The following is an 18,259-nucleotide window of genomic DNA, read 5'->3' as shown; positions in this document are numbered from 1 at the left end:
TATATCTGTCCGAGGATTTTTCGTTCAAACGTACCTAATAAGTTCTCATCGCTTTTCGGCAGTGTCCATGTCTCCGATCCATATATAAGGACCAGTTTTATCAGGGTTTTGTATAATTTGCATTTGGTTTTTCTCGTAATGTTGTTAGATCTTAGATGTTTATTTAGTCCATTATATGTTTTATTAGCAATATGTATTCTTCTCTTAACTTCTTCGCTGACATTGTTATCTGCGGTAACTAGTGAACCTAGATATGTAAAAAATTTTACGCTTTCGATGTTATAGTCTCCTATTGTCAGATTCTGTAGGTTTCTTTGGCCTGTCGATTTGCTGGCCTTCATGTATTTGGTTTTTATTTCACTAATATTTAGGCCACTGTTTTGTGCCGCTCTTTCTATCGCATTAAATGCTTCTATCATTTCTCTTTTGCTTCTAGCTATGGTATCAACATCATCTGCAAATGCCAATATTTGTTATTATTGTTCCTCTGGTGTTGACTTTTGACTCTCTAATTATTTTTTCTAATATGATGTTGAATAGAATACAGGATAGGGCATCTCCTTGTCGTAGGCCCGTTCTAACATGGATTGTATCTGTTAATGAGTTTTGAATTCGAATTTTGCTTTGTACTTTAAGTGTTTCTTTTACTATATCATTGAGTTGAGTTAGAATATTAAACTCTTTCAGACTCGATGGATACTATCATAGGCACTCTCAAAATCAATGAAGAGGTGATGTGTGTCTATATTAAATTCACTAGTCTTTTCCAAGATTTGCCTCAAGATCTGATCTATTGTAGACTTCTGCCTGCAGAAACCACATTGATATCCCCCAACTATTTGTTCCGCATATGGTCTCAATCGCTCATACACAATATTTGAGAGTATTTTATATGCCACAGTCAGTAGGGTTATTGTTCGGTAGTTTTAACATTCAAGCTGATCTCCCTTTTTATGTAGTGGAATAATTACTCCCGTATTCCAGTATTGTGGCAGTTGTTTATTATCCCATATGTTCACTATTAGTTCGTGTATCGCATTCAATAGGGAGTCACCGCCTTCTTTTACTAATTCTGCGCTAATATTGTCTAATCCAGGTGACTTGTTGTTTTTCAGTCTGGTAATTGCTTCTTGCATTTCAGCTACTGAAGGGGGGGTTGTTCCTCTGGTATCCGTTTGATCCAGTATAATTCCATCGTACAGTGGATCGTCGTTTTGTTCAAACGTTTCTTTGAAGAATTCAGTCCATCTTTATAGTATTTCGCTCTGTTGAGTTACTATATCTCCTTCTTTGTCTTTGCACATCATTGTTCTTGGTTTAAATTGTGTTCTGCTTTTGTTAAGTTTTTGGTAGAATTTTCTGGATTCTGTTGGTTTATTTAATTCTTCAATTTCTTGGAGTCCTTTTTCTATATGTTCTCTTTTTTTTTCTGCGATCTATTTTCTTCTTTTCCCTCCCTAGCATTCTGTATTCCTCTTCTGCCTGTTTTGTTATATGTCGTTGTTGTAATCGTTGATACGCATTATTTTTTCTCTCTGTTATGTTACGACACTCTTCATCGAACAACTTCCCTTCAGTTGATTTGACCTTTTTTTGTAGACCCAAGGTCTCTTTGGCAGCGTCTTGTATGATGTTTTTACACGCTTCCCATTCTCTGTTTATATCCTCGTGCTTTTGTCTGTTTTCTAGCCTTCCTTTTATGTATTCTTTGTATTTGGCCTTTTTGCTGTTCTCTGTTAAGTTTTTTATTTCATATTTTTCAATTTTGGATCCCTTTTCTTTTTTTATGTTTGAGATTCTGGCTCTTATTCTACTTTCCACTAGGTAGTGATCTGAGTCGGCGTTTGCCCCTCGGCTACTGCATACGTTTATTATGTCTGAGTGATGTCTAGAGTCAATAATAACATGATCGATCATGTTTACTGTAACCCCATCTGATCTCCACGTTCCCTTATGAATATTTTTTCGCTGGAAGCATGTGCTGGCAATGCCCATGTTAAGGGAAGTTGCTAGATTTATTAGTCTGATGCCATTGTCATTGGATATTTGATGGAGGCTGTGCTTACCTATCGTTGGTAGGTATTGTTGCTCTTTTCTTATTTTTGCGTTGAGATCACCATAAATAATTTTGATGTCATTCTTTGGGCATGAATGGTATGCAGCTTCTAGTTCTTCATAGAATTTTTCTTTGACATCATCTTCTTTTTCCTCTGTAGGGGCATGCACATTTAAAATGCTATAGTTAAAGAAATGTTCCCCTTAGTCTCAGGATACACATTCTAGGGTTCATAGCACGAAAGTCTCTTACGAGGTGTTGAACCTTTTTATTTACGATAAAGCCAGTACCTAGTGCGTGGTCTTTAGCGTCGCAACTAAAGAATAATAATGTGGTGTCTTTTGCCAATGGTGCCAATCCCGGTCCATCTCATTACCTGCAGAGCTGTTATATCTATGTTATATCTATTCAGTTCACCGAGCAGATTTTGGAGGGCTCCCGGTCCCCGGTCTGTATAGGGATCGGATGTTCCATGTTCCAACTCCAATTCTTGCTTTACTAATTATCATGACATTTTTCTCATAGACGGTGAACTTTTATTTTTTTGGTGTTAGTTTCTCGGTAATATTTCTAATTTACTAATTTAAGCTACTTTCTTCACCAATTATTCAGCACTGCAGCGCCTTCTCCACAGTCCTGTCAATTTATCTCTTTGAGGCCCAAATATCATTCTAAGAACCTTCTTTCAAATACCAGCAGCTTATTTATTTCCCTTTGATGTAGCATGTTTCACTTCGATATATAACAACTGGTGAAAAATTGACATTTTCAGTCTTAATTTAGATTGTCGTTTTAGCAGCTTAGATTTTAATAATGGTAATACGGAGTATAATAATATATTCCCCTCAGCTATCCTTGCTGGAAACCTCTATTTCTATTAGTTCAGCCGATATCTGAAACAATCGTGCATTTAATGATAGAAGTATATAATTTGGACCACATATACTGCACATATAAAGGTTCAAATTTAGATATGAGGCCATCTCAGATTTTGCCATTTAAAAAATGGCTGGATTCAAAATGGCGACTATATACATTATGACAAATAGCACGATAACTTTTTAACGAGACTTCAGATTTCAACCAAATTTGGTATGTAGGTTCTTTTTTATGTATAAGATCGAGATCTTGAACCGGAAGAATCGGTTTACCAGAAGTTGTGTTTTTCCTGTTTTTATGTAAAAATATGATGTTTTTTTTTCAATTCTTTCACCTCGTATGCATTAATTTTTCAAAAATATAATACCACCATTGAAAAGAGCGTAAAAAAATTTTTTAGGAAATATTTTTAACATTTTAGTTATGTTAATTACCATTTAATAAATGCAAAAATATCTTCACATGTACCTATATGCTGCAGAATCGTGCAAATATTATAAGAATTATTGTGCATTTAATGGTAGAAGCATGTAATTTGGACCACATATACTACACATATAAAGGTTCAAATTTAGATACGAGGCCATCTCTGTTTTTGTCCTTTTTACAAAAATGGCGGGCATTCAAAATGGCGACTATATATTTGTGAATAATAGTACGATAACTTTTGAACGAAACGTCAGATTTCAACCAAATTTGGTATATAGATTCTTTTTTTGATAAATAATATCGAGTTCTTGAACCGGAAGAATCGGTTTACCAGAATTTGTGTTTTAACTGTTTTTTATGTAATAATATGTTGTTTCTTTTTCAATTCTTTCACCCTGTATATATAAATGTTTCAAAAAGGTAATAACGCCATTGAAAAGAGTGTAAATATATTTTTTAGGAAATATTTTGAACTTTCATTTGTGTTAATTACCATTTAATAAATGCATAACCTATGTTCACATGTAGCTATGGGCGGCAGATTCATTTTGAATGCCCGCCATTTTTGTAAAAGACTAAATCTGAGATGGCCTCATATCTAAATTTGAATCTTTGTATGTGTAGTATGTGTGGTCCAAATTATATGCTTCTACCATTAAATGCACAATAATTCTTATATTATTATTTGCACGAATCTGCCGCACATAGGTACCTACATGTGAAGATACGTTATGCATGTATTAAATGGTAATTAATATAACTAAAGAGGTAAAAATATTTTTACGCTCTTTTCAATGCCGGTATCACCTTTTTGAAAAATTAATATATACAGGGTGAAAGAATTGAAAAAAAACACATTTTTACATAAAAAAAAACAGTAAAAACACAAATTCTTGTAAACCGATTCATCCGGTTCAAGAACTCGATATTACTCATTAAAAAAAGAACCTATATACCAAATTTGGTTGAAATCTGACATCTCGTTCAAAAGTTTTTGTGCTATTAGTCAAATATGTATACTCGCCATTTTGAATGCCCGCCATTTTTGTAAAAGGAACAAAAACTGAGATGGCCTCGTATCTAAATTTGAACCTCTATATGTGTGTAGTATATGTGGTTCAAATTATATGCTTCTACCATTAAATGCACAATAATTCTTATAATATTTGCACGAATCTGCCGCATATAAGTACATGTCAAGATACGTTTTGCACTTAATAAATGGTAATTAACATACCTAAAAAGTTAAAAATATTTCCTTAAAAATATTTTTACGCTCTTTTTAATGACCGTATTAACTATTTGAAAAATTAATACATACAGGGTGAAACAATTGAAAAATCACAACATATTTTTACATAAAAACCAGGAAAAACACAACTTCTGGTAAACCGATTCTTCCGGTTCAAGACCTCGATCTTATACATCAAAAAAGAACCTATATACCAAATTTGGTTGAAATCTGAAGTCTCGTTCAAAAGTTCTATATCGTGCTATTAGTCACATATGTATAGTCGCCATTTTGAATCCCCGCCATTTTTGTAAAAGGCAAAATCTGAGATGGCCTACTATCTAATTTTGAACCTTTATATGTGTAGTATATGTGGTCCAAATTATATGCTTCTATCATTAAATGCACAATTCTTTTAATATGTATTTGCACGAATCTGCCGCACTATATGTGGTTATCATCTGTGATTACCGCCTAAGATATTTAATCTTTTTTACTACTTCGAATTATGTTCTGCCATTAATAATAATTATGTTCTGCCTAACCCTTGGTTTGGGATTTTTTGGTAATAATTATATATTTGGTAATAATAATAATTGGATAATAATTATATAATTAGTAGTGTTAATAATTATCCCATTTTAGATATTTCAGAAAGATGGATAGACGGAATCTACGACTGGAAAACACAACATTGGAAGTGGGGAGCGAACGCTAAACCCATTCGAGATAATCCATTTACGAAACGAAATACAGGTGAAAATTTTAGATGGAACTGTCTTGCACTTAGCGGTGCTTTCAATAATAGGTAAGCTAGAAAACTATTTCAAAATAAGTGGTTTATTTTTTACGCCAAATTATAAATATTTTTTAAGTTTGCATGCGAAAAATGTGAGAAATATAATATTTATAAGTTGATGATAAGTCAAGTATATAAAATCATCCTTGACAAAATCTGCTCGCCATTTATATAGAGTAGGACTGTAACACCCGATCATATGTTCATTCTTCTTCTCCCTTTTACAGTTCTTCGTAAGGTTGGGTATCAAAATTGTAATTTTCACTTTATTTATGGCAGTACGTAGAAGAAGAAAACACTAACTGACATAATTTAAGATGGCAATGGCATAAGACAGAGAGACTCATTGAGTCCTCTATTATTCAACCTTATTATGGATGAAATAATAAAATAATGTGTGTGTACTTTGTACGCACGTAAGAAGTTATACTTCTATTATATGATTTCTTAAAAATAAATATACTTTAAACAGTTTTTTGTAATTTTTTTTAAACACCAAACTAATTTTGTGCTTACCTCCTCGATCTCCTCGATCTCCTCGATCTCTGGCCGAATGCTATACCAAATATGCTACGGGGACTGTGTCTGTATCGGTTCGGACGTAGCTAATGACAATTCATGGTAACAAACAGACAAGGTGATGTATAATAAATATACAATAAAATGTTTTAATAATACTCATCTTACTCCTGAGGAATACAAATCTACAGACACAAAAATTATAATAAATATATTTACTAAAACACTAATATATTCTTTTCACACCTTTTCTTGCACTGATATATTTTTAAATAACTAGAAAGATTTAGCAACTAAACACCATACTGTCTGTGTGCGCAGGCGCGCAGTATTATAAAATTTTACTCTCAATCGCGCCTAATGAAGTATAACTTCAAAAAGTAGAAACTTTACTTCCCAAAGTGGAAATGATTTAAAACATATGCTGACCAATTTAATATAACCGCTAGAAAATTTAACATGCTTATTTCCCCAACAAAGACAACCTAGTTATACCAAAAAATCTACTAATATGTAAATTAGAACATAATAGAACAAATGACGGAGTTTAAATATCTAGACATCGCACTATCTAGGCTACGGAAAGCTCAAAACAGAAGTGGAAGGTCGTGTGAATAAAACAAAAAAGCCGCAGTTTCCTTACTGAAACTATATGGAGAAATAAAAATATCAGAAAAGAAATGAAAGACAGAACATACAAAACAATCATCAGACAAATAGGAAAATATGCAGCAGAAACATGACCTTATAAAGAGAGGACAAAAATAATGCTGAAACAACAGAGATGAAACCCCTACAGTTTTACCCCAAAAAAAAACCAAAAATCTAGGCCAAAAACTAAACTCAAAATAGATAGCTCCATTGATAAAGCCTGAGAGGCAAAAGAGATGGTGGTCCTATTTGGAGATGGTGGTCCAACTCTGAATCAAATAAAAACAAAAACTGTATTTTCCCTTCTCTACATATGTAGGCTTAGATGGGTTGAACATATCTCAAGAGCAAATGAAAATTACTTATCCAGGCGAAACCCTATTAGCCGTACTAGTAGGAAATATGAGGAAAGGTAGACCAAGGCTGAGCTAGAGTGACGGTGTGGACGAGGAAGCGAGGAAGGTCGAGGATTGCCGAAATACACTGGAAAAGGTCGAGAGTCAACTAGCACTGCAGTAGTCAACGGTCAATCAAGTGTAGCAGTCTATATTTTGATCCCCTCACGATATGTCCAAAATATTTAAGTTTTCGCTTTTTAATAATTTGAACATCTTCCTCACTTTTATTAACTCTTAGTAGGACGATAGGATTAGTAGTAAATTGGTAGCTCTGTCTATATACGTCTACGATATATCAGGATTCGATCCTATATTAGTACCATCGTTCGAATGCCTCATTTTTAGCTCTGTTTGTTTAAGCGCCCAGGCCTCAGAGCTATAGTATGGTTCTTCTTCTCCTTCCTACTTTATAAATAGGTTCAATGCATATTTTACTTTGGTTTTTAGCCTCAATTGATATTGTCTGACCATTTTTTCCTCGGTTGTCCCAATGACCTTCTTCCATTTGGCGATTTGTCTCTTGCTATTCGTACTATTCTATTTTCTGTCATTCTTTCTATGTGTTGATTCCACATGTTTATTTCTTCTATACCACATCCCGCTCGTATCTCCTCACTTCTTAGTCTATCTCTTAGAGCTTGGTTTGTTATTTTTCGTAAGACTTTCAATTCTGCTGTTTCCGGCAGTCTTTGCGTTTTCGCCATATCTGCCCTTGTTTCCGCTGTGTATGTCATTATCGGTCTTATTGTTGATTTATATATTCTGGTTTTCGTTTCTATTTTGAGGTATTTGTTTCCCCAGATTGTGTTTTTGAGACATCCTGCTGCTCTGTTCGCCATGTTCACTTGTTTTTGTACTTCTTCTTTCACTTTTCCTTAGCTTGACAGTTTTATTCCCAAGTATTCCGTTTCCATCACTTGTTCTATTATTTTGTTATTTACGACCAGTTGACATCGTCTCGGTTCCGCTGATATTACTATCGATCTAGTTCTCTGTGTTGAGATCACCAAGTTGTTTATGAGCGCCGTGTCTTCGAATTCTTTAATTAATCTTTGTAGGTCATCTTCATTTTCGGCTGTTATTATGGCGTCGTCGGCGTAGCAGATTATCTTTATTTCCTTTTATCCTTTTCTATACTTATCCTCTTCTTTTTTTACTTTCTTTATGATTTCATTAGGAGTCGACAAGACAAGAATTCTTTTTTTGACAACAACTTCTTGTCTTGTCTTGAGAAAAAATCAAGAAATTTAAAAAATCTTGTCTTGACGTTTTCTTGACATTTTATATCTTTCTTGGCTAAAGAAATTTCAATATCTTGAAATTTCTTGATTACCCGGTTCGATGATTCCCCGGCGACCTTTTTATTGCGTTGCGTGCTGACATAGCCACTGGGGGAGTCCCGATCGAAAATCTAAATAAATGCAAAATATTAGATAAAGAATGGATTCTGATCAGTAAATTTTGTCAGTATCTGAAAAGCTTTAAAACACTTTCTTCAATACTCGAAGGCTCGAAGGGGAAAATATTGCACACTTCCATTGGTGGTAATTGGAGTAAATTTACTTTTAGGCAAACTGGAAATATTGGCTCATTAACTTGATAATTAAATTGATAGAGACACTACCGACGAGTAATTAATTTACTTCATTCAAGCTGCGAGAGATAAAATACTGAAACACTATAACAAAACTAATTGGATATACTGTATAGTTCTTATTTTCGATCATCGGCATAAAGTAAAGGCATTTTCCTCTTCATCTTGGAGAAAGATGAATACAGAATCCAATACCAGAGCCAGCACTTAGTCTGAAAAAAGAAGATAACGAATTTGATTTAGATATTACTTACCTAATGTTGTTCTGAAGCTATTTCCTTGTGGCATTTTTGTAATCAACTATTTTCAATGCGAAATAAGCCACAAATTTAGCAAAAAAATTATTTTATTAACGTTTCGAAGCCCAAATCGGGTTTCGTTGTCAACCAAAATTGTGGCTTATTTCCCATTGAAAATAGTTGATTATTACTTACCTATTTAAGAACGCTGACAGTGATAAGTTACAATCTTGGAAGTATGAAATTGAAAAATACATAAATAAGCCTAGGTCAGAGTATACGGGTCTGAGAATATACTTGATTGGTGGAGAAGACACGAAAATATCTACCCGTCATTATCGAAAATGGCCAAGGATTTTCTCGGAACGCCAGCAACATCTGTACCTGCGCAAATGCTATTTTCAAGAGCAGCTTTAACAATAACTAAGTCAAGAAATCTGCTAGGCGTTCACTCCGTGAGAACTGATATCTGCCTTAATTCATGGCTTATCAATTCCGATTTAAAAATGTGCTAAATTTGTTATTTAAAATAAAATCTAGTTTGCAATTTTATTTTCAACAGGATTAGGTAAATATCATTAATTATTATTTTTAATTTACATTTTTGTAAATCGTTTTAGCAAAAAAAGTGTTCAATAAATTAAAATATGTTATAGTAGTACGTTCTTTAACGGTAAAATATTGCAAAACCTCTAAATTTTAAAGAACCGCATGGATTGACATGAAATTTGGCATACACATAGCTAGTAAGTCAAAGAAAAAAAGTGATATTGTGCCGATGTGTGCTTTTGCCCTAGGGGTGAATTTCACCCCCTCTCGGGGGTGAAAAGTATATGTCCAAAATAATTCCGGAAATGGATAAACTGACTAATTCTAAGCAAATTCTGTTCTATCGAGTTTTTTCACCAAGTCAATACTTTTCGAGTTATTTGCGAGTGAACATGTTCATTTTTCAACAAAATAACCACGTTTTTAGACGGTTTTTCGCAAATAACTCAAAAAGTAAGTATATTGTCGAAAAAAATATTCTTAGCAAAAATATGGCCTGTAAAAAAGTGAAAAAGATGGTGTACATATTAGGTCTCTATACGTAGCAGAAGCAGAGTTACTAGCTAATGAAAATATGTTCATATTCGTCAAATTCCAAATCGAATATTTTAACGTGATATAACCAAAAAATGAAGCACTTTTTGGGGAAAACTCATTACAACTATTTTAAAATGTTTAAAAAAAGCTCTATTTGCGTTTTATAAAAAAATTATAGCATCAAAAGTAAACAAGTTACGCTCAAAATAAACTTGGTCCCTTTTCTTTGGTAAAAAAATCAGGAAAATCACCCCCTAATTAGCATCTCAAATGAACTTAATCGTAACCATTTCACAAGTTTCTTTACTCGTGTATGTATTGTTTATATGATCTGTAAGTTTCATCGGTTCAAAGTCCTTATTTTTGAAAGGGCTGTAGTTAAAAGGGCTTGAACCATTCACCAATCACGAGTGTATGCAAATTTAGAAACACCAAATCCTAACCAATTTTTGTCTTTGTCTTTGAAAAAAGAATTTTTTTTCAAAATTAAAATTTTAATTAGTTTTTAATTGGTTTTAAAGTTTACTTTAAAATCAATTGTTTTCAAAAATAAGCACGTTGAATTAACAAAACTTACATATCATATAAACACAACATAAGTAAAGGGCCTTGTGAAGCGGTAACGATTAATTTCATTTAAGTTGCTAATTAGGGGGTGATTTTTAAGATTTTTTTTTTTCAAAACAAAAGGGACCAACTTTATTTTGAGCGTAACTTGCTTACATTTGATGCTAGAAACTTTTTTATAAAATCAGAAATAAAGCTTTTTTAAACACTTTAAAAAAGTTATAATGAGTTTTCCCCAAAAAGTGCTTCATTTTTTTTTTGTATATTTCACGTTGAAATACTCTATTTGGAATTTGGTGAACATGAACCCATTTTTCATTAGAACTCTGATTTTTCTAGGTGTAGAGACCTTATGCATACATCTTTTTTTTTTACTTTTGTACAGGCTATATTTTTATTTAGAATATTTTTTTCGATCTTTCAATTATTTGCGAAGAACCGTCTAAAAACGTGGTTATCTTGTTGAAAAATGAACATGTTCACTCACAAAAAACTCGAAAAGTATTGACTTTGTGAAAAAAGTTTATAGAACAAAAGTTCCTTAGAATTAGTCAGTTTATCCATTTCCGGGCTTATTTTGGACATATATTTTTTCACCCCCGAGAGGGGTGAAACTCACCACCAAGGCAAAAGCACACATCGGCACAATATTACTTTCTTTGTTTGACCTGTTAACTATGTGTTTGCCAAATTGCATGTCAATCCAAGCGGTTCTTTAAAATATACTGCAAAAAACGTGAAAGAATGTACTATTATGTTATGTTAAAATAATGTTATCTTTTTCACAAATAAACACGTTTTAGAGTTTTCATTATTAGTCAAGAAATTTCAATATTTCTTGTTTTCTTGACAAGAAATATTGGTATTGATATAAAATTTCTTGTCTTGTCTTGAAATCTAAAATTATTTCTTGTCTTGATCTTGTCTTGAAATCAAGACAAGATCAAGACAAGATCTTGAAATTTTCAAGAAATTGGCGACCCCTAGATTTCATCCATTATCAGATTAAATTAATGGGCTCAGCGAATCTCCTTGTCTAATACCAGTTTCATACTTGATAGGTTGCGATAGTTTTCCCTTACATCTTACCATAGATATGTTATCTTTATATATATTCTTAATGGTTTTTATTAAATCCAGTGATATTCCCTTTTTATATAATAAATGTATCGCGTCCCGAATTCTCACTCTAATTGGAGTTAGAGTCTAGAGTAGTTCTTTAAATGATTTTTCTAATTTGGGAATTGTTACTATGATCGGCATTCCTGTTACTGTTTGAATAACAAATTGTTTTGGGTTACTTCTTGCACTCTTTCATATTTTTCAAATTTTCTTTTCTATATTTTCAAGAAATAAAATTAAGAAGAATTCTCGAGGCTATTATAATTGTAGTAATCACATATTTTATTGGTAAATACTGTATTTTACATTGGATATAATAAACACATTTATTTTTTAAACACAAAATTTTTTCTTGTGTCCTCTCAAGCTTAAAATTTAAAAGTCAATAAAACAATGTTGAATTATTATTGTATAGTGTTATATCAGTTTTTATTTTAGTGCAAAACATGCAGAAATACCCATTTACTAATACTTATGTCTAACGTTAAATATTTCTCACATAACATTCACAATTCAAGATATTATAACTAATCAAACTAGCCCTAATTGGCCCTTTGCTAATTGGGGTTACATTTTGCAATTATTCTTGTCTTCAGTAACAAACTATAATGAACATATAATTTAATCTAAAAACTATTTTCTTGTGTCGTTAAACATCTTAATGGTCTATGTTTTATAACTAACCGCATACCACTTAGATTGATCATGTCGATAATAATATCTTTGAGCGTAACTATTGCATGTGTGATCGTATATACTGAGATTTTTAAAATTGTGACTATAAAAAAATGCCTCAGAGGAAATTACCAAAAATCAATAAAAAAAATTGCATCAGATACGAGAGAGACTACATAATGATTAACCAAAGAAATCTAAATATCATAAAAAGTGCAAAAATCTACTGTTGTGCAGATGTTCTCACCGACTAGATCTTGGGAGTAGCCAAGTTTAAAACTAAAAATAATCAAAACAAAAAAGACAGAACTAAATCCAGACATCAACTTTCTGCAGAAAAAAAACTTAGCAAAAGATAACACCTCATATTAATCAAGAAATGTCAAAAACTTAAGAATAGAAATACGGAAAGTGGAGACAATGAAATCCAAATGATCCTGGTAAGCTGTATTCTGAATTAGAAACCACAGTTAAACAAACTGAAGACAATCTGAAAAACACAAACCAATTTGCAAAAACCTATAAGTGACTGATAACATAATAGGAATGATTAATGTGAGAATACAACGCAAGAATTAAAAAGATAACAGTACATAATACAGTCGAACGAAGGAATAGAAAGTTGAGATCACGAAACGTTTCTACTAGCCACCAATGATCGGTTATTAGAATACCCCGGTTATAGGAATACTTTTGCTTGGCACGAAGGCTATTCCAATAAGCGGATTCGACTGTATACATATAGAGAAGTTCATAAACCTCACAGAAACATAAAAAATAGAAGGCTTACAGAAAAACATAAAAAATATGATATGTAAAAAATATATACATGAAAGATATGTAGATGATGTGCTTTCAATATGGCCTCATAGATCAGAATTGTTGGATACATTCCTAAATATTATACACGATCACGAAGAGACAATAAAATTTACAATGGAAAAGGAATATAATAACACCCTGCCTTTCCTCGATGTTTTATTCTCAAAGAAGGATGCTGGATATGAAACTCAAGTGTATAATAAACCAACACACACCAACAGATATCTCAATTACAAAACATAAAAAAGTTCTTCAGATGAAAATAGTCCCTCGATTTCATTTTCCAGTACCTATACTAAATTTACAATCAAGATGTAGTAGAAATAAACAAATCAAGACACGTTAAATGCTACTAGGAGCACTCCCGAATCATAGTTTACAATGTATATGTTACAGTTCAAGTTGATTATCCAGTTGGAGTTGACTCCAACTAGTTGGAGTCAACTCTAACGGCTGGTTTCAGTAAAAGTTGATTATAAATATAAAATGAAGATTTATATTCAACATGTACTAGTAAAAGTAGACTCCAACTAGGAAAAGTATACTCTTCCTAATGCCATTTAGTAAAAGTTGATTCTGATTCACACAAACAGCCGATTCTAGCAATTAAATGTTACTGAATATGTTCAAATTAGTCTAGGCTGTATCGTCGCCCCCGTTAGGTAAATTACTCCGATTCGAATTTTTTGCACAAACTTACTCAAAAAGAGGTCCTTATAACAAATCTACTGGGTGTCAGGCAGTACCTTGATCGATAAATTGTTTAAACAATTTTTTTTAGACAAATTCACAAAAATAATTTTTTCACTTCGAACATTTTTTTTAGATCATTTGGGTTATTCTGAGCAAAAAAAGGTATTTTGTGATTTTTCTCTAAAATTGATTGTTGTCGAGTTATACGCGATTTAAAATTTGAAAAATGCGAAAATAGCCATTTTCAAGGCTTAATAACTCGGTTAAAATCCATTATTATGAAAGTCAGAAAGTGACCAAATCAAAGTTTATAGCCCCCTCTACAAGATCCAGCAGAAATTTTTGTCACTATTTTATTACTAAGCTTTATCTTTAATTATTAACAATGAGCGCTAAGTGCGTATTAGGCGGCCGTCAATGGTGAGTACTAAAGAGATGCACCATTCCAGCCGTCCAATGTTGAATCTCACTCGCACTTACATTGACGGCCGCCTCAATACACGGTTAGCGCTCATTGTTGATAATTAAAAATAATATCTTATTAATGAAATAATGACAAAAATTTCTTCAGGATCTTAGAGGTAGTTTTAATCTTTGATTTTTTTTAGTTTCTGACTTTCATAATATATAATATCGTATGGCATTTTTGCCTTTCGGACAGTTCCGGCGCCAATTACATCTTTAACCCTGTTTCAAGTAACTAGTGTCGATATACACTAGCCCAGGGGGACCGACTGCTTAACGTGCTCTCCGAGGCACGGTGAGACGGCTCGTGTCATTATTGAAAATGAGAATGGTTTGTCTTTAGCAGGGCTCGAACCCACGTGCACTGGCGTATGAGGCCAGCGATTATGCCGTTACTCCACGGCCGCTCGCTCGACTTTCACAATAATTATCTTTAACCGAGTTATTAAACCTTGAAAATGGTTATTTTGGTGTTTTTCAAATTATAAGTCGCTAATAACTCGATAACAGTCAATTTTAGAGAAAAAAAGGCCCAACGGATCAAAAAAAAAATTTGTACGAAGTGAAAAAATTATGTACTTTTGCGAATTTGTTTAAAATCATTGTTTATCGCCAAACTTCACTAAAATCATTCATTATTGTACTCATTTGCCCTCATTTTTGGCAGTAAAGTAACACTTTGTTATATTGAAAGAAGAATGTTACTTTACCTGCCGCGACAAGTTAACCGAGATTGAATGTAAGTGGTCAATGACAGCAATCGATTATTTACTTGAGGGAAATTAAAATTTATTTACTTTAATTATTAAAAATATTGTACAAAATTTATCTTATTATTAATAAAATTTATGTCAAAAAGTAAAATTCTGTAGTGTTTCGCAATTATATTCATACAAAATAAATCAAAACTTTACAGATTTAGTAATTAGGTAGGTATACAATATTGATATAACTATCGATTACACATCAAAACCGGCCATCATGCAAAAGTCATCTGTCATTACTGTCATTATTGTCATACGATATTTTTATTTCGTCTAAAATTAAAAAAAATTCCTCAAAGTTGTAAGTAAGTGTTAATGTTTTTTATGATTGACGATACAATTTTGTACGCACCACCTCAATACTCTTTATCGAACGCGTCTGTTTCTCTGCTCGTAATATCAGACTTGTTCGATAAAGAGTCACTTTACTGACTGACTGTACTGAAATTGGTTAAACAATTTTTCGACCGCGGAACCGCGTGACACCCTGTGTATTTGTTATAAGGATTGTTATACGGATGTATTTCTTTGAGTAAATTTGTGGAAAAAATCGAATCAGAATAATTTACCTAACGAGGGCGACGTTACAAACTATACTAATAAGTAGTTGAAACGGTCAAAACAAAGAAACGCACACTCATCAAAAATGCACTTGAGATTCTCGTATAATCAACATTTACTGAATCGATCCAGGAAGAGTCAACTCCAACTAGTAAAAGTTGATTTAAATTTTTAAAATCAACTTTTACTGCTCGTTTCAGTTGGAGTTGATTCCAACTAGTTGGAGTCAACTCTAACTGAGAATCAACTTGAACTGTAACATATATAAATATAGTCTAAGAGCTAGTGAACCCTTCGAGTAACGGTCGTCCTGTAAGGCTAGAAATTTTTCTAGTGATAATTCATAGCACACCAAGGCTAAAAACCATGACCTGGCAGGCCTCAGCGGTGCACGTGTATCTACCAGGTGAATCTAAAAGTGCAAATTTAGGGGGTAAAATAAACTTTCTCCTGTAAGGTTTAAATTTAAGTATGTGTTTGAGTAAGTCATAAAGAAATGTGTACAATGGCAGGCGATTCGGAAGAGCATAAGACCTTGCCAGGCGAGGGGAAAGATTAGGGGTTTTTCCTAAATTTATTTTTTTGCACCGAACAATTTTTTTTAAGTTTTTTTAATCATTCCAAACAGTAAAGATCTTTGGTGATTTTTCTCTTAAGTTAATAGTTTTTGTTATATAAGCGATTGAAAATTTTGAAAATTGCGAAATCGACCATTTTTAACCCTAAATCGGACATTTATCTAAACATTTCAAAGTTGCCAAGGTAGGTAGATATTTTTTAAACATTGATTGATGAAATCCCAAAGAGTTTTTTGCAATACAATATCGGAAACCTATTTGTTTTTTAATTGCTAATCAAGTGGACGCGACACTGTACACTCTGTACAGTATAAGTGAGGACGTTTGAGTTGGCATAAATTCATTATCTCGAGAGTGGGCAAATTTCAAGAGCAATCCTCAGACAGGTCGATTTTTATTTTTAAATTAGGACTTTTTGGTATATATAATACTGGTGACGTCATCCATCTGAGCGTGATGACGTAATGGATGATTTTTTTAAATGAGAGTGGGGTTTGTGTGATAGCTCATTTGAAAGGTTATTTAATTCTCTATTCACTAATATAAACATTTACATAATTATTTATACAGGGTGTACAAAAACTTTTTTTTTATTAAATTAACTTTGATTAAATTTGACAAATAGAAGAAAAAAATTTTTTGTACACCCTGTATAAATAATTATATTAATAAAAAACCAATACAGAAGTAAAAACTTCGAGATGTATTCTGGTATATAATCGTTTATTTAAAACTATAAAATGTCATGGATTGCAGAACGTTTTCGTTCTAAACAGAACATCTTCAGTGCCTAGAATGAAGTATTTCCACGTTAGTTTAAAGCAAAAGGTTAAAAATGTGACTGTTAAATTGAAAAATGTGGGAATACTTACATCCTGCCGAGTATTTTGAAACTAGCACACTGTAAATAGTGTTAACATCATCGTATACGGTTTACATAATGTAATATATTAAAATGTTATGACTACAAGTCGATGTTAATAGATAAAGTGGAACACATGCTAAAAGGGTGCCATGGTTCCCTGCTCGAAGATGCTAGGTACTTGCATGTGTTCCACTTTATCTATTAACATCGACTTGTAGTCATAACATTTTAATATATTACATTATGTAAACCATGTACGATGATGTTAACACTATTTACAGTGTGCTAGTTTCAAAATACTCGGCAGGATGTAAGTATTCCCACATTTTTCAATTTAACAGTCACATTTTTAACCTTTTGCTTTAAACTAACGTGGAAATACTTCATTCTAGGCACTGAAGATGTTCTGTTTAGAACAAAAACGTTCTGCAATCCATGACATTTTATAGTTTTAAATAAACGATTTTATACCAGAATACATCTCGAAGTTTTTACTTCTGTATTGGTTTTTTAAACTATGGTATACAGCCAACTATTGATTTACAGTACTGAATAGAGAATTAAATAACCATCAAACGAACTACCACACAATCCCTACTCTTATTTAAAAAAAGCATCGATTACGTCATCACGCCCAGATGGATGACGTCACTAGTATTATATATATACCAAAAAGTCCTAATTCAAAAATAAAAATCGACCTGTCTGAGGATTTCTCTTGAAATTGGCCCATTCTCGAGATGATGAATTTATGCAAACTCAAACGTCCTCACTTATACTACAGTGTAGCGCCCGATTGATTAGCAATTAAAAAAACAAAGGGGTTTTCGGGATTTCATCAATCAATGTTTAAGGAATATTGCCAATATTGAAATTTTTAGATAAATGTCCGATTTAGGGTTAAAAATGGCCGATTTCGCAATTTTCAAAATTTTCAATCGCTTATATAACAAAAACTATTAACTTAAGAGAAAAATCACTAAGGATCTTTTCTGTTTGGAATGATTCAAAAAACCTAGAAGAAATTTGTTCGATGCAAAAAGAATAACTTTAGGAAAAACCCCTAATCTTTCCCCTCGCCTGGCAAGGTCTTATGCTCTTCAGAATCGCCTGTCATTGTACACATTTCTTCTAAATGACTTACTCAAACACATACTTAAATTTAAACCTTACAGGAGAAAGTTTATTTTACCCCCTAAATTTGCACTTTTCGATTCACCTGGTAGATACACGTGCACCGCTGGCATCTAAACATTCCGTATATGT

At 32.6% G+C, this 18,259-nt stretch overlaps 1 protein-coding gene across 2 annotated transcripts in view; it reads left to right on the top strand.

Annotated features, from left to right (window-relative positions):
- Nucleotides 1-18,259, top strand: part of LOC114334835 (uncharacterized) — a 322,752-nt gene that overhangs the window by 192,048 nt on the left and 112,445 nt on the right. For both annotated transcript variants that reach the window (XM_028284940.2, XM_028284941.2), the window contains exon 3: nt 5,241-5,403. In XM_028284940.2, the coding sequence (XP_028140741.2) occupies nt 5,241-5,403 (163 nt within the window). The remainder of the gene's footprint in view (nt 1-5,240; nt 5,404-18,259) is intronic.

Source organism: Diabrotica virgifera, chromosome 3, assembly GCF_917563875.1.
Source record: "Diabrotica virgifera virgifera chromosome 3, PGI_DIABVI_V3a".
In the NCBI taxonomy this organism is placed as follows: Eukaryota; Metazoa; Arthropoda; class Insecta; order Coleoptera; family Chrysomelidae; genus Diabrotica; species Diabrotica virgifera.
The sequence above is the reverse complement of the archived record's forward strand: the minus strand, read 5'-3'. Positions and strand labels throughout refer to the sequence as shown.